The sequence below is a fragment of the Trifolium pratense genome, linkage group LG5 (genome assembly GCF_020283565.1).
Source record: "Trifolium pratense cultivar HEN17-A07 linkage group LG5, ARS_RC_1.1, whole genome shotgun sequence".
Lineage (NCBI taxonomy): Eukaryota > Viridiplantae > Streptophyta > Magnoliopsida > Fabales > Fabaceae > Trifolium > Trifolium pratense.
The window spans coordinates 55,407,577-55,424,770 of NC_060063.1; the positions used below are offsets into that span (position 1 = coordinate 55,407,577).

General features: G+C 33.0%; 2 protein-coding genes across 6 annotated transcripts; both read left to right on the forward strand.

Annotated features, from left to right (window-relative positions):
- The first annotated feature begins 297 nt into the window (after nucleotides 1-297).
- Nucleotides 298-9,656, forward strand: LOC123883332 (protein ENHANCED DOWNY MILDEW 2-like). 5 transcript variants are annotated; one of them, XM_045932094.1, is made up of 21 exons: nucleotides 320-398; nucleotides 605-768; nucleotides 2,135-2,578; nucleotides 2,663-2,759; nucleotides 3,732-3,782; nucleotides 3,864-4,195; nucleotides 4,321-4,417; nucleotides 4,538-4,636; nucleotides 4,939-5,186; nucleotides 5,332-5,421; nucleotides 5,534-6,055; nucleotides 6,162-6,300; nucleotides 6,430-6,531; nucleotides 6,774-6,866; nucleotides 7,321-7,362; nucleotides 8,177-8,287; nucleotides 8,436-8,507; nucleotides 8,613-8,731; nucleotides 8,854-8,917; nucleotides 9,012-9,161; nucleotides 9,333-9,656. In XM_045932094.1, exons 3-21 carry the CDS (start codon nucleotides 2,163-2,165, stop codon nucleotides 9,357-9,359), a joined length of 2,871 nt encoding a protein of 956 aa, XP_045788050.1. In that variant the 5' UTR covers nucleotides 320-398; nucleotides 605-768; nucleotides 2,135-2,162; the 3' UTR covers nucleotides 9,360-9,656. The 5 variants fall into 5 exon arrangements, with proteins under 5 accessions (XP_045788052.1, XP_045788050.1, XP_045788053.1 ...); XM_045932097.1 differs by having other exon boundaries at nucleotides 354-398; nucleotides 608-768; XM_045932096.1 differs by lacking the exon at nucleotides 605-768 and having other exon boundaries at nucleotides 298-398.
- A 3,843-nt stretch (nucleotides 9,657-13,499) lies between these two features.
- Nucleotides 13,500-16,644, forward strand: LOC123883333 (ATP synthase subunit delta', mitochondrial-like). The gene is made up of 2 exons (XM_045932098.1): nucleotides 13,500-13,871; nucleotides 16,071-16,644. The coding sequence occupies exons 1-2, from the start codon at nucleotides 13,623-13,625 to the stop codon at nucleotides 16,413-16,415; spliced, it is 594 nt and encodes a 197-aa protein (XP_045788054.1). The 5' UTR covers nucleotides 13,500-13,622; the 3' UTR covers nucleotides 16,416-16,644.
- The last annotated feature ends 550 nt before the right edge of the window (nucleotides 16,645-17,194 follow it).

The window sequence follows — 17,194 nt, forward strand, 5'->3', positions numbered from 1 at the left end:
TGTTCACCTTTAAATTGATTTTAATTTTATTTTCTTTTTGCAAACATAAGTACAATTTATTATTTTAATTTTATTTTCTATTTCAAAATCATTTATTCACCTTTCTTATTTCCATGTAACCGCAAACACAAACATGCCATGCTCTTCATGCCCATGTCCATGCGAATTTTATGGCATGCTATGACTATGAGTGTAACCGTAAATCATAAATTAACCATGAGAAAACCCTTTTACTAAAAAATCACTACAAAACAAAATGAAAAACTCATAAATTAAATATTAAAAAATTAGAAAGTTATCACGAAAATAGAAAGGTGCGTCCGTGCGTGTAATGCAAGCTTCTTCATAAATCACTTATCAAATCAATCACAGTAACATTTTTCATCATCACAAAAAAGGTAAAAAAAAAATTTAAAAATCAGATTCTTCATCTTCTTCACACTCTCACATTTCTCAATTTTTTCTGATTTTCACATTTTTGCTTGCTTGAACTTGAAAATCACAATGTGTGTGTGTGATTTAGGTTTTTCTGTATTGTGTTTCTGTTTTTCTACTTACTCAGTGTGAATTATTTATTTTTTTTGGTTTTTTTTTTTTTTTAAAGAAGCAAAATGCGTGTTGGATTTAGGGTTTTTTGTTTGGATGATGCTGAGAAAGTGTGGGAAAATGGAGGAAAATTTTGTGGAAAAGTTGAGTGGTAGTTATAAGTAGCTATAGCAGCATTTTCTGGAAACTCAGGAGCTAAGAAAAGGGTTTGGAGAGTTAAAGGTGGTAGTAACTTCAAATTTCAACGGTTGGGTTTGTTTATGTATTTGTATTTTTCTTTATTTTATATTGATTTTAGAGATGTGGAATTGATTTTGACAACAAAAAAAAAGTGATTTTTAATTGAAGCTAGAATTTGGGGTTGTTAACATGTTTCGTTGCTATAATTGATTTTTGACTGAAGTGTGATTCTAACTTGAAGTTAGAATTTGGGGTTTTTAACATGTTTGGTTGTTCTCGAGTAGAATTGATTTTGACTCTAAAAGTGATTCTAACTTGAAGTTAGAATTTGGGGTTTTTGACATGTTTGGTTGCTTTTGAGTAGAATTGATTTTGACTCCAAAAGTGATACTAACAAGTTAGAGTTTGGAGCTTTTTAATTGTATAATTGATTTTTAGTCTCAGTTTTTGTTTAACTCAGTTTTACATGAATGTTTCCGAATATAAATCATTTTATCTTCAACTCATCTTTAGCAGTAATCAATTTTTTAAAAACCAATTTTTGTCACCGTTGAAGCAAATATACATTAAAAAAAAAAATCTTTCTTTCTTTTTGTGTTTGTATAAGTAAGGAAATACATCTAGCTTCCATTTTTTCCGTCACTTTAGTACAAGGAAAATTCATTGGTATTGTTAATTTTGTTTTATTTTGAGAAAAGTAGAAATGCACTGAAAGTGTTTACAAATTTTACAGTGAGAAAAGGGGAAATGCATTACTAGTTTTACAGTGAGAAAAGTGGCCTTTTGTGGCAATAGGATGAGTTCTCATTGAATATCGGTGTAAAACTAATTTACATCGACATTACATTCCCATTAAACTCTTTTGTGCGACGGAGTAAGTTAAATAACATGAATGATTGGAAGGGGTATTGTATCTTATTATGAGTACTTCACCTATGTTAAATCAGATTTTGTACAGGATTAGAATTAGAATTGTAATGCATCTTTATACTTTTCTTGCAATTTACAAAGTGTATGTTTGGTTTCAATTTTGGAGCATCCAGAATTGATTCTGGACGTGTAGAATTGATTCTGACTTGTTTGGTTTCTCAAAAGTAGAATTGATTCTGCCTCCAGAATTGATTCTACTTGAAGCTAGAAATCGTAGCTTCTGATTCTAGAATTGATTTTTACACTCAAATTTTTTGTTCAACTCACTTTTTCATGAATATATCCAAACATAAACCACTTCAGCTTAAAATCAATTTTGGCCAGAATCAATTTTACAGAATCAATTCTGCAAAAATCAATTCTCTCCGCCGCAGAACCAAACACACGCAAAGTCAATGTTTATTTCTTAGTAAATTAATAAAGATTATATGATTGAAAGGGGTGGACTACTAAAACTTATATATTTCATATTGCGCAGATTTTCTGAACCTACTTTTGAGCATTTAATGGCATCATCAGATTCAGATGAAGAGGGTGAGATTGTTCCAGATTCTGTTGATAGTTATTGGTTTGAGAATGATAAGGCGCAATTTGAGTCATTTTTTAATTTGACATTATTGTGGAGTGTTGATGAGGTCGAGTGTTTCTCAGAAACAAACGTGTTTTTACGTGGCACCACTGATAATGGCCTCCAGAAAATTCACAAACAAATTATAGGATGGAGATTTGAACTTTCATGTGAGCAGCCTGTGATTTCAGTGCTCTTGAGGCAGAAATACTGGATAACACTTCTAAAACCGAGAAAATGCTTTGAAAATACTATTAGGTCAGTCTTGGTCACAGTTTATTGGTTGCATTGTGTGAAACGGTATCCAGAGGAATCAAGAGTATCTATTTTGGTCAAACTTCTGAAGGAATTTAGGTGAGAACTTACTTTTAATCCTTGGTAGATTATTTTTATTCACGTATTCCAATTCAATTAATGAAATTAATGTCTGTTTTGTAGCTCATTTGATAATCCACCATCTGAGAATGATGTTCGAAGTCATATGACATTGATTCACGAGGCTTCCGAAAGGGACACTGATTTATCAAAATCAAAGGTTCATAATTCTGTTTTTGTTTTGTACTTGAATGTATGTTTGGATTTACTTGAGAGAAAATATCTCAGCTTCATGTAGTTATATTTATATTCAGAAATATATCTATTTGCATCAAGTGAATATTCTAGTTCTTTTTCTAATTGTATAAGATATCAACCAAATCAAATATCAATACTCCCCCTAAGCAAATGCATATATGTCACATTCATCAAGTTTGATACATGAGCATATTTTTAGTTAAGATGTTTACTAGTTTATCATTAGAATTCACAAACAAGGTGGTAATTTCTCCAAAAAGATATTTTCATTGATGAAGTCACAGTGAAGCTCCATATCTTAGTCTTCTCGTGAAAGACTAGTTTCGAGGCAATGTGCAAAACTGCTTAATCAGAAATCAGTTTCATAGAGCTTATTTAGCAAAATTGAAGTCATTATTTCATCCGTGTTCATACATAGGAGTTACTATGGCTTGATACTTTGATTCTACTACCCTAGATCTTTCATTTACATTTTGCTTTTTCATGAAATGGTATTTGTTGTATAAACACTACTTTACGATAGAATATTACATTCGTTCCTCCTCTTGATAATGTGTAGATTTTATTTCCTTTTTCTCCTTATTAACATCTATTGGGATTCATGTACAATAGTCTATGTATTAGAGCCAGTAACGTATCAAATGATCTTTCAAGTTGGTATCAGAGCCTCCGATCCAGGCGACTTTGCTTCCATTTCAAAACCGTAGCCACCACTTTGTGCTGCCTTCATTGTTGTGGCCTCTAGCACCTTCATTATGTCCTTGAGCTACATTTTTTCCAATTATTAGACTAACTTGATAATTAAATGTACAAATTCTCTTGAGCTGTTGTGCCCCTTATTTTTTTAGCAAAATAAATGGAACCCGTGTGCCAAGTATATTAGAATTCATGGTAACTGATATTTTTACTAATTTTTTTAAATTTTATTGGACAGTATCTGCTTAATTTCATAGGAAAGACATGTTCAAATGAAGACTTCCCCGAGGTGAGCATGACTTTTTTTCCCCTTGTAGTTTGTAATATTTCATGTTCTTTCTTATTCATCATCATATTGGTTAATTAGCAGGATGTTCACACTACAAAGAAAACAAAATTTATAGTTGAATCAGAGGAAGAGGAGGAGGAGGGGGAGGAGGAGAAGGAGGAGGAGGAGGTGGTGGAGGAGGAGAAGGAGGTAGAGGAGGAGTTGTTGGTGGAGGAGGAGAAGGAGGACGAGGTGGAAGTGGAGGAGGAGGAGAAGGAGGACGAGGTGGAGGAGGAGGAGAAGGAGGAGGAGTTGGAGTTGGAGGAGGAGAATGACAAATCTGACGGTGAAGGCGAACTCATTGTAGATGAAGAGCAAAATATTGGATACGATACTGTTTGTGCAATTTGTGATAATGGCGGTGAAATACTTCCGTATGTATACTAGTCTCTGACCATAAATACATATTATTGTTCTTTTCTTATCATCCTTAATTGAAAAGTAAATAACCCATCTCTTCGTTTACTTAACTGTATATTTTTATGTTTTAATAATCCAGTTGTGAAGGAAGGTGTCTGAGATCCTTCCATGCCACCATAGAGGCTGGCAGAGATTCACTTTGTGATTCTCTTGGCTACACTATTACTCAAGTTAATGTAAGTGCTGTATCCCAATCTTCCTTTACAATATATTTTAATAAAATCCCAAACTCCTAGTTAGCATTATTTTTCTTTGATTTCAAATAAATTTGATAAAACCAAATCTTAACTTTGCAGGCTTTTCCAAACTTCTATTGTGAAAATTGTAAACATAAGAAGCATCAATGCTTTGCATGTGGCAGACTAGGTTCATCGGATGAATCATCTAACCCAGAGGTATTTTTTAGTTTTTTTCTTTCCTAATGGTTTTCTGTTGCTGATTTACAGAAGAGTTTCTTTATAATTTTGTGCAAAAAAACCAGGTGTTTAAAAATGTGTAGAACCTTTATTTCATTTATTTTCTGGCCTTCTGATTTTTAACCTTAATCCAAAACTCACTTTATTTAGCATGTCATTATTCTGACCGTCTAACTAACTGCTCCATAATTGTATTATCAACCATTTCATTAATATGCAAGTAAATTTAAATGTAGCGATCAATTGATGTGTATTTAAACATTTCTTTTGTTTCTTCTTAGGTATTTCCTTGTGTTACTGCAAATTGTGGTCACTATTACCATCCTAAATGTGTTGCAAGACTACTCTACCCTGGCACTGACCCCAAACAAGAGGCAATGAGGAAGAACATTGCAACCGAAAAAACATTTGTCTGTCCTCTTCATATATGTTCGCTATGCAGAAAAGGTGAAAATAGAAATGTTCATGATTTGCAATTTGCGATGTGTAGACGCTGCCCCAAGGCTTACCACCGGAAATGCTTGCCCAAGTAGGTTCTTGTTTTCATTTCTTCCTGTATCCACTTCAACAGTTTCATGTGTTCTATGTTGAATACCCTTCTATTTCTATATTTTTCTTATTTATGCTTCATGCATGCTATGTCTCATTATCACAAACTCTTTCACTTTCTTCAGGGAAATTTCCTTCACATTTGATTATTATTTGGGCATTGAGCAGAGGGCTTGGGATGATCTTCTTGACAACAGAATTTTGATGTATTGCTTGTAAGTTGTTAGTGTTTAGTAATTGGAGATTAAAATGTGTTTTGATACATAATCCTCATATTAATAGCCAAATAAGGCCTTACACTGTTATTTACAACCCATTGTTGTTTAGGGATCATGAGATAGTTTTGAAACTTGGAACTCCTGCTAGAAACCATCTGATATTTCCTAATAAGGAAGTCAAAAGGAAGTTAGTCAGTTTCAAATTATTAAACAACGAGAAGGTTGCTATACCGTTGAAGAGAAGTTTTGATGACCTTCCTCCTAACAAGACAGTGGTGCCAAAACTAATTTTAAAGGAAAGAGCTGGCCTTCAAAGTGGCAGTTCTTCGAAAATTATGGAGAAAATATGCTCTAAGCCAGATACACATCTGTCAACTGGACCAGATAATTTTGACAGGGCTAGAAAATATTTGAAAGTTGAAACGGCGTCTGGGTCAAATAGGTCATTACCAAATTATGAAAACAGAGTGCCTTTGAAAAATAATAACTTGTCCTGTATTCCAAGGCAGCCTGAAGCTAGATCCCAACAGCAAAAATCTGTTGGTAGAATTGAAGAAACAAGCTTAAAGATGCCTCTGGTAAAAAAAGTCAAAACTTCACTCGAGCATAGAAAAGCAGAAATGGAAAGCCGGTATTTTATGTGGATTATGATATGATTGTTCTTTTTATTGGGTTAATTGAAGAAAAAGATTGATTTGTAAATTCACCTGTTTATCTTTGGACATTATGCTGTACAGAATTTTATCTTTAATGGAAGAAGTCACGTCTAATCTGAACATGGAAGAATTTAAAAAGGACCATCAACTCTTTTCAAGTTTCACAGAAACTGCATTTCATAAGAGTGTTACTCACGGAAAAGTTGAAGGTTCTGTTAAGGTTTGTCTTCTCTATACCACTTCAATGTAGATGTCAGCATTGATGTCAAGTAGAATCTGAGCAAGTTAAATTCAAATGGTTAATTATTTCATTTTACTTATAATAGTAGAATCTCTGACTATTTTGCAGGCTATTAAAATAGCTTTGCAGAAGTTAAATGAAGGATGTAGTATTGAGGAAGCAAAAGCTATTTGTGGGCCAGAAATTATTCGTCAGATTTTTACTTGGAAGGTTAAAACAAGTTGTTCTAAATACTTTTACATAGTCCTTTTTAGATTCATAGAAGTGTAATATACAAACATTCATTTCTCTTTGTCTAACTACTCAAGCTATTTCCATGAACAATTGTGCTGAAAGCTCAAGCTGTTAGGTCAAGAGTATTATGCAGACATTTTCTATTTTTCTCACCCTTTTTCTGTAAATTAAACACCTCTCGAGTAAATACTTTTCATCTGATTATAATTCACTTGCAGAAGCAGCTCAAGGTCTATCTTGCACCTTTTCTTCATGGCATGCGATATACTTCATTTGGTCGCCATTTCACTAAAATAGACAAGTTGAAAGAGGTAAGCACATTCTTTTAGAATATTTTTTCAGGCATTGGTTGTGTTGAAGCTGAACTTTTAGTACATTTCTCGGGATCTTTTTCTTGAGCTGTGTAGGATAGATGGTCATCAAAATTTATGCTTGTATGCCTTGTCTTGATGATAAAAATGAACGCTATAAAATAGTCACAACTATCACATAGTTATTAACTTATTATATAAGCATGATATTGTTCATATTTATCAACACACCTTGGGAGGATTCATTGTACATTACTAAATTAGATACCTATATTTCGAACTCCAGAACTCGGCTGTTTTACCTTGCTCTTAGCCTCAGTGATAACTGATTGAAATGAATGATTTTATGAATTAAAATGTTAGAATAACTTTAATTTATGAAGTCATTTATGTTGAATATTTCCTTGAATTCTCTCTCATTACTATATAGCTAATGTAGAGCTCTCTAATGCAGATTGTTGAAAGGCTTCATTGGTATGTGCAAAGTGGTGACACGGTATGTAGTTGTCCTTTATGCATATCTATTTTGGTATTATACACCTTACTGTCGTTGTGTAATTGATATTATTTTGTAACTCAACTCTTTTGTTTGGATAATAGAAATAAAAAATATTAATATAGATTTTGAATTCAGAGGATTTTAGATAAAATGGAGGGTAGAGAAAGATTGAAGATATAATCGGAGATAAAATGGAGAATTTTAGATTTTGTAATTATGGTTTTTTTATGATACAAAAGAATAAGCACTAATCCTTATTATTACTAATACTAGAATCCTAATACTTACCAGATAAGAATACTAATCTTAAGAGATAATCTGAGATAAGATCAAAATGTTATAAGATAATTTACATACACAATCTAGCAAAATGTTTTTTCAAATTTTAATGTTTCACGCTGCTCTTGTTCCTAATATGTATATTCTATATGTAGTTGCAGTTCGAAAGCTGCTCTTGTTCCTAATATGTATATTCTATATGTAGTTGCAGTTCGAAAGACTAGGATCATTATTTTTGCCTTATAATGAAGTAACTTTATTACGGATCCGTCGTTGTGGGGATTATTTGTGTGCATTTGGAATGTCCTACTTCAATGAAGTATGGGAGTCTGATAGTGATATAAACATTTTCATAAAAATTGGGCGGACAAACATTTCTGAAGTAGTTTATAATTGTGTGTATGCATTTGATAACATTTGCTTGGCAGATGACAAATTCTTATATGAATGATTGCTATTGACAGTTTCAATTTAACTTAATTGTTGTTTCAACTAACTTGCATCCTTTATATTTAACTGTTACCTTTGCCAGGTTTTGGACTTCTGTTGTGGCGCAAATGACTTCAGCTGTCTAATGAAATCAAAGCTTGACCAGACTGGAAAGTCTTGTTCATTTAAGAACTATGATTTATTCCAAGCTAAGGTACATTTTTCATTATATATTAGTGGCTTTCCCAGATAGCCTCTCTGCATGAATAGTGTTTTGTACATGAAATGGACAAGTCTATAGTTTAGAAACTCGAATTCTCACTCTTGAGATTTATAATTTTTAATCTTCCTTGTAACTGTAGAATGATTTCAACTTTGAAAAGAGAGATTGGATGACTGTCCAGGCTGAGGAATTACCCCATGGTTCTCAACTTGTAAGGCCTTGAAGCTATTTTTCTCAATTAGCTTATATAGACATATAACCACTTTCATGTTTAATATTTTTGTTAATATGTTCTTTCACTTTGGTACTTGATTAGATCATAGGGCTGAATCCTCCTTTCGGTGTCAACGGCTCTCTTGCTAACAAATTTATTAACAAGGCATTGACGTTTAAGCCAAAACTCCTTATACTTATTGTGCCAAAAGTAACAAGAAGGTTAGTATTGTTTCTTTTTCAGTCCCAATATTTATGACATCTATACCATAATATAAAGTAAAATAAAAACATAACAATGAGAAAAAAAAAACTAATGTTTCGACTAATTTCTACTTTGGCAGACTTGACAGAAACAAAGGTGGATATGATTTAATTTGGGAAGATGACGAAATATGTTCAGGAAAGGTGAGTTTGAGGTAAAACTCACATGATTTTAATCCAAGATTGTGTGACTAACTCAAGGGCTTATATATGTTTTGCATTTTGTTCATTCCACCAGTCATTTTATCTACCTGGTTCTGTCGATACTCAACATAAGCAATTGGAAGACTGGAACCTGAAGGCACCGCCTCTTTACCTTTGGAGTCGCCCTGATTGGACTTCTTGGCACATGGGAATTGCTCAATATCATGGCCACATAAAACACAACGTGCGTAATAATAATAATAATAATAATAATAATAAAGGAAAAGAAATGATGAATTATCTTATGGAGGAGAATCATGATTGTTATCAGAATTACCTTGGGTTACATGCACCTGATAATTTTTTAAGCATATTTGATGGTGTTCCAGATGATAATGGTGACATTTTGCTACAGGATTGTGCACCTAGCTTTGCTTTATGAAGTGGAATAGAATGGGAGGATGGATTACCTAAAATGAAGCTGAAGATTATTTTTTCTTTACATGGAATTATTATCTCTAGAATGAGGATGATTGGGTGTAGAAACATTACAATGATAATAATGTAAATAAAAATGTTATTGGATAAAGTATCTAGTAGTTTAGTGTAAGGTTTTTTTTGTTGTTGTTGATAATCGTAGTTTAGTGTACGTAACACTTGACCTATAGGCTAACTAATGTGTTTTGATGATGGTATATATAATGACAAAAGGGTTTTGTTAAACCCCAAACAACAAAAACTTATAAACCTTTTGGAAAGAGGTGTCAGCGCCATTGGCCAAAGCGTCAACCGCTTGATTAGCCTCTCTAAGCGTATGAGAGAACATTATGCAGTAACCAGCGATCAATAGAGTAGCCACCAGTGATAAAATTAATTGCTGCTGGGGAGTCCAATTCGATCCAAATGTTTAGGAAACCCTTAGAATGAACAATTTGAAGACCTCGATAGCGCATAATTTCACAATAGTAATAGAACAAGCTCCTATGTTCGAAGGCAACAAGGCAATCTATGACAAACTCTCCATCTGAATTTAGTAAAACGCTGCTACACGCGGCCATTAAACCATGTACGTTAACAGCATCATCGATAATTAAATTTGATCCAATTCATCGTAGGAGGTACCAACGCTTGCTTGATTGCCTCTACGGAGTTCTGAATTTGCTGCACCACAACATAAGCAACAAAACTCACATCTCAGTTTGTATCCCTACATAACATATTTACATATGTTCATGAGATTAAATACATATATAACAAACTGAGATGTGACTCAACAGAAAGGTTTGAGAATGTAGTGATAACCTTAGTGCATTTCTTCTTTTTATTGATCATGTTCCCTTCACTTAAGATGATGTCATCATCATATGTTGAAAAATTCAAGGTAGATCTATGACACTATTGTAGCTTCAAGAATCCACTATATGATTCGTATAATATGACAAAGTACAAACTCATGAGGAAGACTTTTATGATCACGTGATCATATAATAACACTCATATAATTTTTTATTATTTATGAAATAATTAAAATAATAAAATAAAAAATTCAAATTTAATTTGTGAACGTAATTAAGAAATTATATTTGATCACATGACTATATAAAAATAATTTCAAACCCATAGCACAAATGTATATAAAAATATACACATCACATCCTGGATTATTGAAGCTAGCTAAGACCCAACAAAGTAAAGGCCTATCAAGATTTATTTAGCTATATAATATTTATATCATAATAAATTCATACAAGCAAAATATTCAAACGTAACTATAGATATCAATACTACACACAAACCAAACCATGCATGGTTAGCCACAATGTCTAATTATCACGGCTTTGAGCTTTGCAGATTGGATCAGTTGGAAGACAATTGTAACAGTACATAGCACAGAAGAATCCACGTGGCATAATCGCGCACATTTCTCTCATTCGCGCGCATGGATCAACCTCCAATTGGTAACTACCTCTTCCTCCACCCTCAACTTTATAGCCATTCATAATTGTCCCAACGACAATGAGAAACAAAACAAATGAAATACTCATGATTTTTGCCATAACTATATCATCTATGAGAATGTTAATTACTCTTTCAAACTTTGTTTTATATTTTTCTTTTGATTTCATGAATGAATTGGATTCATAGTTGCACTCAATTTATAAGACTAATGTTTTGTTTATATGAAGTGGAATTGATTAAATTTGATTTTGCGTGAAGATAATTATTTTAAAAAAAATTGAAAACGTGAGGGAATTCTATGTAGCATTAAATATTTTCTAAGTGTAGTTTCCTTTTATGATTGTAGCTTTAACTTGATTAGCTTATATTTATTAATTAAATTAAATGGGGGTAATTAAATGGTATAATATAGATGGCACATGGGTTTGTGGTTGGTGTGGATATATATCAAACTCAAGGCATTTTTTTGGTTACATGTTATACATCGAATCTCCGCCAAAAATATGAGATGAGTTATTATATTTCAACCAATTTTTTTACGTGAGGATAATTAGTTTTTTTTTTTTTTTACGTGAGGGTAATTAGTTTTAAAATATTGAAAAAGTGGGAATTCTATATAGCATTAAATATTTTCTAAGTGGGGTTTCTTTTTATGGATGCAGTTTTAAGTTGATTAGCTTATATTTATAAATCTTTATTATTATTAATAATAATATAGAAGTTATAAAGTTTGAAGTTAACCCTAATCCTCCAAATTTTAAGAACTTTGTCTTGCCTCTTATGATATATTTTGTTCAGTCTCATAATCAGTTTCTAAATCAAACTGAATACAATATAATTTGTCCAGTCCGATCTCTTATTTTTTAGCAAATCAAACTACAAAACTCAACCACTTGTGAAGCAAACTTTGTTGGTAATAGGTTCATTGATGAATTATCACTGCTTGAAGTCACAGCAAGAGTCTCATAGAAGAATGTGTTGATTGGTATGCAATGTGAGAAGAAGGAAAATGATGATATTGTGAACAAAATTGTGAGCTTGGTTACAAATCTTCATCTATCTATAACCAATACTAATATTTTCCCATTTGGTGCTTCGACACTTCAAATCACAATTATTGCTGAGGTAAATGCATACAATTATAGATTTATTGTGTTAAGAACAATTAATCGAATAAATTAACAATGAAATGAGAGAAATGGGAGAGCTGGATCCAAAATGAGAAAAGGTTAGAGACTAAGTTAAAAGAGTTTTTATTCATTAACCCTACATAATTAGAATCTTTGACCTCGAGTAGACACTCCAAAGTATCACACGACTTAGGTCATTTAAGCTCGCAGTGTTGGTAAAACATATGATATTTTTATTTTATTTAATTAGGATTGAATTATCTCCTAAATAGACAACTCTAAGAATCAAACTCAGGTTCTTTTCTTAAGAAAAAGTTACTTTGTCAAGTCTCTACTCTACGGTGTTGGTAAAAGAGAATCTTATCAGTAATGTGTGTTATTTTTTTCATTTGAAGGACAAAGTGTTAGTGTTAGTATGTTAGTGAATAGTGACCACATGATAAATGGAGTGTAAATTTTCTTTTGTTTTTTTAAGAAGTTAAATTAGTCCATCCAAATTGGCACCAAAGATAATCAAACCCAAGATCATAAGAAGCAACACACTCCAAATCCCAAGCTAATACCACCAGACAAACCTAAATTGATTAAATTTCATTTTGTCAGTGTTAGTGACACTTATTTAAACTATAATGTATTATTAGTATTATTAGTATTTAAACTATAAAGTGAGTAATTACGTTAAAGATAAAATGTTCTATACACATAATCAATTTAAAATACCATAACACACATTATGGGAAACAACACAATAAATAGTTGAGATAAAGATTAATCCTTAAATCTTCTTCTCAAACAAACGATGATCTAAGATAAAGATTGATCTCATCCGACCCCACCCTCCCCCATCAACACCTTAGCCCCTTCTAAAAATCTCTCAATTGACACTCTCGAATCAACCGCTAAACTTGCCGATCTAAAAAACATCACTCCATCCACAGAACATCCCAAACTATGTTTTTCCCCGAGTAAACTGTTAAATACCCCATTGAAATTTTAAAATTCGTCAAATACCCCCCCTGAAATTTCGAAATAGGCAAATACCCCCTAAAATTATAAAAAGTCAATCAAATTGTCCCCTGACACTATCAATCAGAGTCCACACAAGGGGGTAATTTGATTGACGTTTTATAATTTCATGGGGATATTTGCCTATTTCCAAATTTCATGGGATATTTGATAAATTTTGAAATTTCAAGAAGGTATTTGGCAGTTTACTCGTTCCTCCCCATTAGCCACAAAAAATAGAAGACTATATTGATAAACATAAACCACAATATCCACAATCCTATCTTAACTAGTAAATATCAATATTGTTACTCAAGTTCGAACTTGTAACCTTGCAATTTTGTGTGTGAATTTCACTGATATTTTTCACTTCATTTTATTTAAAATTAAAACAAAAAACTTGGATATTGGGCTGGGCTACACAATAACAAAGCCCAAAGCCCAAAGCCCAGTTACAAACATTGCTTACAACCATTCTATTCTCTCTCTGTCTCTCTGTTCATTTTCTCTTTCTCTCTCTCTTTCTCTGTTTTCTCTCTCTAACGCACACACACTCATTTCTCTTTTCTCTCCGACTTGCGAGCCCGAGCGATCCAACCCTAACATTCACCATGTTCCGCCGCGCTACATCTACTTTCCTCTCTCGCGCCGCCGCTACCCGTCGATTCTCCACCGATGTGGCTACCCCTGCCGCCGATTCCGCTTTCGTTGAAGCTTGGAAGAAAGTTAGCCCCAATCTAGACCCACCGAAGACACCTTTCGAATTCCTCAAACCTCGTCCTCCAGTTCCTACTACGCTTCCTACTAAACTCACCGTCAATTTCGTTCTTCCTTATTCTTCTCAATTGGCCGCTAAAGAGGTTTCTCTCTTTTCATCTCGATTGGTTCCCCATTGTTGTTGTTGATGATGATGATGATAATTTTTTATTGTGATTTGTTAGATTGTGTATGATTTGATTTTGATTTGTGTTGTTGATTTTACATTTTTGAAATTGGTGATTTGAGATTATTGTGAATGTGGATTAGGTTTAAATTGAATCAATTGGTTGAAATTAGGATTTGATTATGATCTAATTGTTTGAGTAAAAGGGGGTAAGGAAAAATATAGGAAGAATTGATGAGAAGGATTTTTGGATTGAAATATTTGTTTGATATTTGATTCATTTTTAGTACGTTATGGTATTGTTAGATGAGATCGATGTAGTTTAACCCTAATTAGTAGAAAAATGTATTTTTTTTGTTGTTTTTAATTTGGGTTATTTAATTGGGCCTACTAATGTTTTAATTTCCAAAGAAGAAAATGATACAATATTTGATTTCATACATAGTTTTCGGTTTTTCCATTTAATTTAGCTAAAAAGACTGAATATAGGATAGTGTTCATCGCCGTGTTTGTTGTTAAATTCTCTTTGTGGGGGAGATTTCTATTTTCATGACTAGAAATGCTGCTTTATGTTCAGTTCTGTTTCGATGCATGGTTTTGTTGTCATTATGTTAAGTTTTTGTCTTCATATTTCAATTGCTTGAGGATTGAAATTCAACTTGCATTTTTTTTAGTGTCCTTCGTGGTTTCTTTTGCTGTGTATAATCATCTTTTGCGAGCGAAAGTAGGTTATTTGATCACTTTTTTATGATGTTTTAAAAAAAATATATAAGTGGTGATAGTTTTTTCTGATTTTTTTTTTGCTTCTGTAATATTGACTTCTTATAGAACCATCTATTGCTGAAACGTTACAGTTAGATTATTACAATATAGAATTTTTGTCCTGTGGGAATAACATAATCCTCAGATTTTAGGATTTCCTGGATAAACTAAGGCTGTAGGATTTCAGCTGCTTCTCCTTAGTGTGTTTTCCTTATTTCGTGACGAATGAATTGTTTAGTGATATAGAACATGAATTGAAGCCTTGCTATCTTCTCTTGTCATCCCCTTGTTTACATCATGTTATAATATAACCCAACTAAACCTAGACAATTTTTTAACTTACTGAAAATTTAGAGAAAGAAGAATATTGCCAAACTGCAAGACAAAGTTTGTTGTGCTTAACATCAGTTAACATGGATAGACTTTCCTATAATCTATGAAAGTGGCAATTGAAATGGGTAGCAGTGTTATTTTTTACATTTAAATTTGAACACCTGATCATGTGGTGATTTTATGATCTGTATATCAGGTGATGTATTAGTACGTACACATTTTGGTCTTGGCATCATCTCTTTAAAGGACTTGGTATTGATACTCTTCCATTGAACATGTTTATATAAAACTATTATTGGTCAAACTATTAAGAAGGATTTGGATATTGGATTTAAGCAGTCTGTCTGTAGTCTAGTTCATGATAGGACATTATAGCATCGTTTCATCTCATGTGGTTGACCTCACCTAGTAGGAAAGGGTTGTAGTTGTTGGTAAGTGTCGTTTGTTTTGCATAACTGAAAACCTTTGAACTATTGAACTGTCCAGTGCAAGGTACAAAATACAAACCTGTAAGATGCGTTTTTATCTATTATTATAATGGTTGTTCAAAGTTCAAACCATTTGCATTATCGTTAGAAAAACTTCTTCTTTCTTTTCTTATGGCTTTAGCAATGTTTAATCCAATTAAGTAATGAAAAATTGTCTTTAGGCTTTAGCAATGTTTACAATGTCATTACTGCCAGAACATATGCATTGATGATTATTTGCTCTTAGTCATAACCAGTGTTGTCAAATATCGGCCACGGTGGATTGCGTGGCAGATTTTTTGACAACCGCTATGGCCAATTTGTGAAGGAGGGTGGCTTAAAATGGCGAATTTTTGGCTTTCTACCATGGTCCGCCATCAATAACACTGGTCATAACTCGTAGTAAATTTTGAAAAAAGAAGTGACTGGAAAAATATATTAAACCATGAAAACATTCTCGATGACTCCTTTTGTAATGCTGCAATCTCCCTGCCCACATGGGTTCCAGTGTTTTGGGTTTTGATAATTTTTTCTTGACTCAGGGTTTCAATGTTAGAAGATTCATTAATTCTCCTTCCCTTGCGTTGAAAAATGACACAATTTATGTTTTATAGGTTGATATGGTTATAGTCCCAGCTACAACTGGCCAGATGGGTGTTCTCCCAGGACATGTCCCAACAATTGCTGAGTTGAAACCTGGGGTCCTGTCTGTACACGAAGGGAATGATACAACCAAGTATTTTGTCAGCAGTGGCTTTGTCTTCATCCATGCAAACTCTGTTGCTGATATTATCACTGTTGAGGCTGTCCCAGTGGATCAAATTGATGCAAGCCTAGTGCAGAAGGGTCTTCAAGAGTTCACTCAGAAGCTCAACTCAGCATCAACTGACTTGGAGAAAGCTGAAGCCCAGATTGGTGTTGATGTGCATAGCGCTCTCAACTCAGCTCTTACAGGCTAAGTACCTTAGTTGAGCTTTTTACTTTTTCAATTTGTTTATTTCCCCCTCGGTTATTTGTCTCAGTGTAATCAAAGTTGCTGAAGAACATTTTCATCATGTATTTTTGTGTTGAAAACCGAATTGATGAAATAATATATTTCAACAGCTTCCATCTATAGCTCCAGGAAGTTGAGCAAGACCTTGAAATTAGAAACAAAAGCTTGATATATATATTTTGGATTATATGCAATACGACTTCAACTTCATAAGCCTGTGCTTTGTTTTGCTTATGCAGATGCATGAAATTTTGATGAGCTCACTCACACCTTTACCCTTTCCCAATAATGTTGCTTAGACCTATGCCCTCTGTTCAAGCACAAAGCGAAAAACAACACCCTCGAACCAAAATGAGATTAAACGTATTAAAATTCCATTTGAATATCAATTCAAGCATTTATCCTTGGCCATATTAATCCCAAAACTCCTTGTGTATTTTAGGTTAAGAAGAAATATGGCATTAAGATATTATTAGATTTCAAACTGAATGTGAGAACTGTCGTCTAACATCTGAGAAAGCAAGAGCGAGTTATCAAATATTTGGATGTCTTTCTCCTAAAGCAAAGTGCTGTTTGTATTAACATGAAAGGGTTGTGTGTGATATAGAATATACCAATGTAGTGCAGATATTAATGTGAAAGTGTAATGGTAGTCATCATCTGAGAATAACTTATTACATTATTACATGTTCAACTAATATAAGATGGTATATTTTTACTATCGGTAATTCATTTTCAATATAA

Bases quoted from the DNA above. Each gene is read 5' to 3' on its own strand.
- LOC123883332 (XM_045932096.1), top strand. From the start codon at position 2,163: ATGGCATCATCAGATTCAGATGAAGAGGGTGAGATTGTTCCAGATTCT. The intron at 2,579-2,662 runs GTGAGAACTTAC...TCTGTTTTGTAG, and splicing joins AAACTTCTGAAGGAATTTAG to CTCATTTGATAATCCACCAT. The intron at 4,637-4,938 runs GTATTTTTTAGT...GTTTCTTCTTAG, and splicing joins ATGAATCATCTAACCCAGAG to GTATTTCCTTGTGTTACTGC.
- LOC123883333 (XM_045932098.1), top strand. From the start codon at position 13,623: ATGTTCCGCCGCGCTACATCTACTTTCCTCTCTCGCGCCGCCGCTACC. The intron at 13,872-16,070 runs GTTTCTCTCTTT...TATGTTTTATAG, and splicing joins CTCAATTGGCCGCTAAAGAG to GTTGATATGGTTATAGTCCC.